The 7,108-nt window shown below is 45.1% G+C and overlaps 1 protein-coding gene across 1 annotated transcript; it reads right to left on the minus strand.

The window, feature by feature from the left end:
- Positions 1–4,681: 4,681 nt before the first annotated feature.
- LOC135704270 (uncharacterized) lies at positions 4,682–6,554 on the minus strand. The gene is made up of 3 exons (XM_065225734.1): positions 5,578–6,554; positions 5,182–5,528; positions 4,682–4,974 (listed from the first exon to the last, which is right to left on the minus strand). The coding sequence occupies exons 1-3, from the start codon at positions 6,552–6,554 to the stop codon at positions 4,682–4,684; spliced, it is 1,617 nt and encodes a 538-aa protein (XP_065081806.1).
- Between the last annotated feature and the right edge of the window lie 554 nt (positions 6,555–7,108).

A 7,108-nucleotide genomic window follows, 5' to 3' on the forward strand; every position in this document is an offset into this window, starting at 1 on the left:
CTCGAATCCAGCCGGTACAAGATGAAGACGAACGCTGCGAGCAAAGTGGTTAGACCAAGTGAAGCAGGATCTGGGAAGTGTGACAGTCAAGAAATTGGAGACAAGCAGCCACGGACCGAGTGAATTGGCGTAACATTGTGATGCAGGTGCAATCCTGAGGGATGTAGGACCAGGAAAAGTAAGTAAGTAACTCATCAACAAATACCTAGCCGGTTTACTCAAAATTCAGTTCTGGCTATGTTACTTAATTTGGAGTAACGGGTGTTCAATAAAAAATGAGAATTTTTTCAGTCATATAGCTAGTAAAAAAAAATCAACGAATTCAGTATTTTTTTTATTAAAAACATAATGTTTATTCTTCAAAACAACGTCAATGAATGTTGGAGAAGGGGTCTTGGTCAGCCGTACGACGCAACTTAGTCACGATGCTCTCACAAGAGCGCTGGACGGCACTGAAATCATTCTCATTTTTTATTAAACACCCGTTAGATCTGGTTTTAATTCAATCGAGTTCTTTTCACTCTATTATGAGTAGCCACGAACGAGCGTGCACACAATATCTAATTTCAACGCGTACAAGATGCACACGCTATTTCAAAACTATCCAAGTTTGGGTAGAATCCACCCAGATCGGTCAAAACTGAACCTACCCAAAAATGGGTATTCATACTACTCATCAAATCTTAAGAGTTACCAATTTAATTCGTTCAAACAAATCTAAAGGCTGCTCAACTGCAGTTGCTCTTCTAGACATAGAAAAAAGCATTCGACAGTGTTTGGCATGAAGGTTTGATTTCTAAATTGAAAAAGTTTATTATGAATTATTATGAACATTAGTTATTGAAATTAGTTCAACATTATTTAACTGACAGAACATTAAAATTCCAAATCTGAACGACTACCTGTTAGAGCAGGAGTTCCTCAGAGTAGCATTCTTGGGCCTATATTGTATGGAATTTTACTTCGGACCTCCCTGATTTGCCTCAGGGTTGCCACAAATCTTTGTTCATTGATGACACAGACATTTCCGCTAAAGGAAGAAATCTTCGTGTTATTTGTAGCAGACTGCAGAAAAGCTTATATATTTTCTCTTCTTAATTACAAAAATGAAAGATATCTCCCAACGCTTCCAAAACTCAACTTATAATATTTCCTTTTTGAAACCTAGTAGTAGTCACATAGTCACTATGAACGGAGTTCCAATTTCCTGGTCAAACCAACTGAAATATCTTGGATTAGTACTTGACCGAAATTAACTTTTGAGGATCACATTGAGGGTATTCAAGCCAAATTTAACAAATATATAAAATGTTTGTATCCCCTTATAAACCGGCCATGGCAGGAACAATGTAAAAACACTTAGATATATATCATTACATGGAGTGGCCAGAGCCGGAGAAAATACGGAAAACCCGGGAAATCACGATCGGAAGAACGAGTAAAAAAAAAACGCGTGCGAATTACTTCACCGATTATTCAATTGATTTTTATTCTTCCAATTCAATACATTTTAAGCTGGCTGTAGGAAAGGGAATACAGTTTATGTAAAGAAAAGAGACAAACTTATCGATCAATAACCACTACAGGGGATGCTACAGGGGACAACTGTTCACATCTTAGTTGGAAGGGGAACGTCCAGAGATTTCGCTCGAACATAATTCGCCCCCCAAATTCCCTATGGGAATTTCCGATCGAAGTCTTCTTGGAACATACTCATCCTGATCCAATGGTATGGCTCTTATCTTCCTGTCATCGCGAAGAAAATCGAGTGAATGCCGCTAAGAACGCTGCAGTAGTAAGCTCAGACACAGCTTCCATATGCACGGCCTTTGTTGTAAAGCAAACAAAGAGTGCGATGTACCCAGGCATGGAAAATCATTTGCATTCATTGCATTGCATTATTTTACATTCATTTGCCCCTAACTTTTTTCATCAACAGAATTCCACAAAATAATGAAAGGATCTTTTGTTGGTTTTGTTATGAGCTACAACTTTTGTTAACAACTCAAATCCACATCTCTTATGCATGACGCACCAGAGCGAACATAAGCCACTACTGTTTTTCAAAGAATGTATTTTACATTCACTGAAAAACAGTAACAAGTTCTGCCGCTCTAATTCGTGATGCATAAGAGATACAGATTTGAGTTATCAGCAAAAGTTGTAGTTAATATCAAAACCTACTAAAGCTCAATACAACATTCTCCGGAATGCTGCTTATGAAAAAAGTTAAAGGCAAATGAATGTAAATGAATGCATGAAATGAATGTAAATGATTTTCCATGCCTGGATGTACCCCTTGCTTTGTTTCGCACCTCTGGTCCTACGTCCAACAATGCTGACTGGACCGGCATAGTCCACGCCAGTAATCGCAAATGGCGGATTTGGTTGAACTCGATCAGATGGCAGCTGACCCATTTGTTGATATGTTGGTACTGGCTTAGCACGTGCACACGTCACACACCGACGATAAGCTTTCCTTGCTGCACTTGCACCACTAATTATCCAAAATCTCCTCCGGGATACGGCTAGCAGTGTTTGTGGCCCGCAGTGGTGATAGACGATGTAGTCATAGTTTAACAGATAAGATGTGAGGATAGAATGGCGAGGTATCAATATAGGATGTCTTACGTCGTAGCTGAGACTGTTGTAGTCTTCCGCCCACCCTGAGCATACCTTCTTCGTCCAGGAATGGTTTGAGTTGGTGCAAACTGCTGCCGCAGACGATCCAGCTCTTCACGAAAGTGCTGTTGCTGAACGTGGCGAATGTAAACTGTTTGGGCTCGATCAAGCTCCCGTGGTAACAGACGAGGAATCGATCGAGAGCCAGGAGACCTCCACCGAAGAATACGAGCAGTGACCCGAAGCAGCATCGTGAGATCGGGATAATATCGTGCCATCATTCCATCGAGAAAGTCATTTTCATAGAGAGTGATGAGAGAAACGGCTACTGCACCAGCTCTTTGCTCCCTATCAATGTGCTGTTGGTCAGTGTTGGTCAGTGTAGGGATGTCGGTTGATTCACATTGCTCACCTATGGGGCTCCATGCAGGACCATTCCACCACAGACTGTTGTGCTGAATTTGTTCTGGCGATGCACCGCGCGAAATGAGATCAGCGAGGTTTTGCTCCGATGCGATGTGGCTCCAATTGACTGCCGGTAGGTGCGTGGTGATTTCTGCCACCCGGTTGGCAACAAAGGTTTTCCAGCGGGAAGCACCGCCGTTGAGCCAGGCAAGCACAACACTTGAATCCACCCAAGCTCGTATCTCGAAGAAAGGTTGATTGATGGCGCTTTTTACGTTGTTGATGAGTCGTGCGAGGAAAACTGCAGCACATAACTCCAAACGTGGCAGCGTCGTTCGTTTATTTCCAATTGGCGCAACCTTGGACTTTGCGCAGAGAAGATGCGAACTATTTATTTCCAGCATCGTCGATCGCCCGGATGTATATGCAGGCACCCATGGCTCGTTCGGATGCATCACTGTAGCCGTGCAGGAAAATTCGCGACGTCCTGTTAGTGCCGATAACTCATCTCGGAACCTGAAAGGAGTTGAGAAGGGCCAGACCTTGCACGAAAACTTGCCAGATATTAGTCAACTCACCAGGGGGAATAGCATCCCAGTCCACCTTCAGTTCCCACAAATGTTGCATCAGTAGCTTCGCTTTGATGATGATAGGCGCAAGCAGACCGAGTGGGTCGAAAAGGCTGGCGATGTTGAGAGAATGATGCGGTTTGTGGGCTGAAGGATCTTGGGTGGTTGGACGCTGAACAGGAATTCGTCGCTGCACGGCTGCCAGTGGATCCCGAGGGTGGTGTTGGGTTCGTTGAGCTCGATGGGAATTTTTATTTCAAGGTCCGCCTCAGGAACACCTTCTAGGGATTCGTTGCTATTAGAAGCCCACTTCCGCAGGTGAAATCCTCCGGCAGAAAAGATGATGGAAAGCTCTTGTCGAAGCTGCTTGGCTTCATCAGAAGAATCAGCACCCGTCAGTACGTCGTCGACGTAAATCCCCTTGATAGCCTTCTCGACTGCATCCGGAAATTGCCCTTGATGGGAGAGCAGAAGCTGCTGTACACATTTTGTCGCCAGATACGATGCGCTTTTGGTACCGTAAGTAACGGTATTTAGACAGTATTCCTGGATCGGCTTGTCCTCTGACCAGCGCCACAAGATTCCAATGCAGTTTAGATCCTCATCGTAGAGAAGCACCATTCTATACATCTGTTTCATATCACCGGCGAGTACAACTGGAGGAAACCGGAATCGCAAAAGGATGTTGACCAGAGAATCCTGTAGCACAGGGCCCGCCAAGAGGATGTCGTTGAGGGACTCGCCACTGCTTGTTTTAGCTGAGGCGTCGAAGACCACCCGGCACTTTGTCGTCGAACTATCCTCCTTTATTACGCAATGGTGTGGAAGGAAAACACAATTCTCCGATACTGGTGTAGTGGCGAGACTCATGTGCCCGAGGTCGATGTACTCTCGCATAAAAGAATGGTACTGTTGTTTCAAATTAGGGTTCCAATTTGCGCTCGAGGTGTAGCAGTCTTTTCTCTGCAATTTCCCTCGATTTGCCGAGAGAAGTAGGGCTGTCTAAGTATGGAAGCCGAACGATGAATTTTCCGGAACTCTTAAGAATCGTGTGCTTCGTGAAATGCTTTTCACATCGGATCTCTTCATCGTTGAGTGTATTCCTCCAGTTCCCAGAACTTGCGGAGCTGATCGGAGAAAGGATCATTGGGAGCCGTCAGTAAGCATGAAGGAGCGTTAGTGTGTGGTTGATTGTCGCAGTCTTTGAAGTCACCAGAAACCACCCATCCTAATTTAGTATTCTGGAGTACGGGAAGCCAGTCGTCCAAACCAAGGTTGATTCTTCCAGGCTCGAGCAGCTGGAAGAAGAGTTTGTTCCCGAGAAGGATGCTGACCTTTCCGGGATGGTGAAATTGGGGATCAGCCAACTGAACCGAACCTGGAATTGGCCAATCCGTGATGTTGATCGGCTTTAACGGGAGCTCAGAAGTAAGTCGCTTAAGAATAATGCACGGCACTACATTCCGATAGTCTGAGCAACGTGAAGCGAATGTAATCACTGCTCCTTTATTCGCGTGCCCAGAAGTATTAGCAATTCCACCGAATTCGAAATCCACATCTGCAGTGGAGAGACACAATTTCTTACACAAATCCTCAGTGATGTAGCTTGTGTGAGACGCGCAATCAAGGACTGCTCGACAAGCATGTGGACGTCCAAACTTGTCTAAGACGTTGATGGTAGCAGTCAGGAGTAGAACGTTGGTGTCCATGAAATCGGTTGCTCGACAGAGCGGTGCAATCAATGTTTGCGGCATCGAAGACGAACCATAGATATTGGTTGTGGCCGCTGTACTGTTGCCTGTCGTTGAAGCGGCAGTCGATTGGAGTGCTTCGTGCAGACGAGTGTGGTGTGGAAGATTACATTTCCGACAATTGCCGGACTGGCAAGGTTCACCGGAATGTTGCTTCAGGCAGTTCTCACAGCGGTTCTGCCTACGGATAAAATGAAGTAGTTTATCGGAGCTGACATGAAGAAACTTACCACGCTGATACAGTTGATGCGGTGATTTTGCACAAAAAAACGCACATTAGTGGAGGAGAGAAGTGCCCGGTGGTGACGAGAGCTGTTGGTCCCCTGGTAGAATGTTTGCTTGGAAAAGGCGTGATGAACATCGGTTTCTTCTGATGAATCGGCTGAACAGATTTCAGTGCGCAGCTTTGGGCATCGATAAACTTCAGGAGCCTCTCCAAGGTAACTTGTTCGTCTTTGAGCTCCGACCTTTTTTGACACCACAACTGCTTACTTTCAGGATCCAGTTTTTCGGCTAGAATGTACAGCAACCATATATCCCTTCCTTCCTGATTCATGGCCTCCAGTGCTCGAATAACTTCATCGGACACATCATGTAGGGAGCGCAAACCAGCAGCTGATGGTGACGTCATGGATTGTTGATTCAAGAACCGATGAATGTGCTGTGCAGCGATTTCGAGCGGCTTGTTGTACCTAGCCTTCAGCTTGGCTAGAGCGGGAGCATAGTTGGCGTCTTCTATACGAAGGTGCGATATCAGAGCATCGGCTTCTTCGACAAGGTTGGTCTTGAGGAAGTAGAGCTTCTGACTATCCTGTAGAACCACGTTCTTGTGTACCGCACTGTCGAACAGGTCAAAAATAGAAGGCCATTCGAGGATGTTGCCTCCAAATGTAGGCAGATTCATCCGAGGGAGCTTGACATCGGTGTGTGGAGAAGCATTTTGGGCAACAACCGTTGAACTGCTGCTTGAGTTGGACGCCGTATTGAAGCTGCTGGAGATCAGTCGGATGAATTCTGCCTGTTGCTGTGCCAGTTGTTGAATGGCAGCGCCGCCATCTTGTGATGCTGCCTCATTGCGGGTCGAAGAAAAATCGAACCTTTTTCGGAGCTTCAACAAGGTACCTTTCAGGGGAGCGATATTACCCTCGAGTTCGGCCTGATGTTTCAGGATTTCATCCATTTCGTCATCCTTGTAACTATCCACCATTCGCTACTGAACCGAGAGATAAGCCGCCCAAATTTCTCGAATGTTATCCAGCTCGGTTTCGATGTCAACGTCATCGATATCATTCCTCTTATGAAGCTTCTGGATATTTTGCGATGCTCGGTATAAACGTGCTTCGAGCGATCTCCTCTCGCGTAGTAGCTTGTCCATTGTGGATAAACTAGACGATGATAAGTTTCAGTATCACCCACTTTCACCGGGAATGTTCTTTTCAGAGGTGATATTCCAACCTCACTCTGGTACTCACTTTCACGAATCGCGGCACAGTGACGAAAAAAGGATAAACGCACCTTTTTGATCACCCACGGCCCGATCCGGTTCGAAGGACCAATTTATGGAGTGGCCAGAGCCGGAGAAAATACGGAAAACCCGGGAAATCACGATCGTAAGAACGAGTAAAGAAAAACGCGTGCGAATTACTTCACCGATTATTCAATTGATTTTTATTCTTCCAATTCAATACATTTGAAGTTGGTTGTAGGAAAGGGACAGTATATGTAAAGAAAAGAGACAAACTTATCGATCAATAACCACTA

This window comes from Ochlerotatus camptorhynchus, unplaced genomic scaffold, assembly GCF_037179485.1.
Source record: "Ochlerotatus camptorhynchus isolate MF236.1 unplaced genomic scaffold, CSIRO-AGI_Acam_v1.1 ptg000232l, whole genome shotgun sequence".
In the NCBI taxonomy this organism is placed as follows: Eukaryota; Metazoa; Arthropoda; class Insecta; order Diptera; family Culicidae; genus Ochlerotatus; species Ochlerotatus camptorhynchus.

What these genes read in the sequence shown, in the direction of transcription:
- LOC135704270 (XM_065225734.1), bottom strand. Translation starts at nt 6,554, where the DNA reads ATGGTGGATAGTTACAAGGATGACGAAATGGATGAAATCCTGAAACAT. An exon ending in GCATCAACTGTATCAGCGTG is followed by an intron (nt 5,529 to 5,577) that starts GTAAGTTTCTTC and finishes TTTTATCCGTAG; the next exon opens with GCAGAACCGCTGTGAGAACT. An exon ending in CTACATCACTGAGGATTTGT is followed by an intron (nt 4,975 to 5,181) that starts GTAAGAAATTGT and finishes GGCCAATTCCAG; the next exon opens with GTTCGGTTCAGTTGGCTGAT.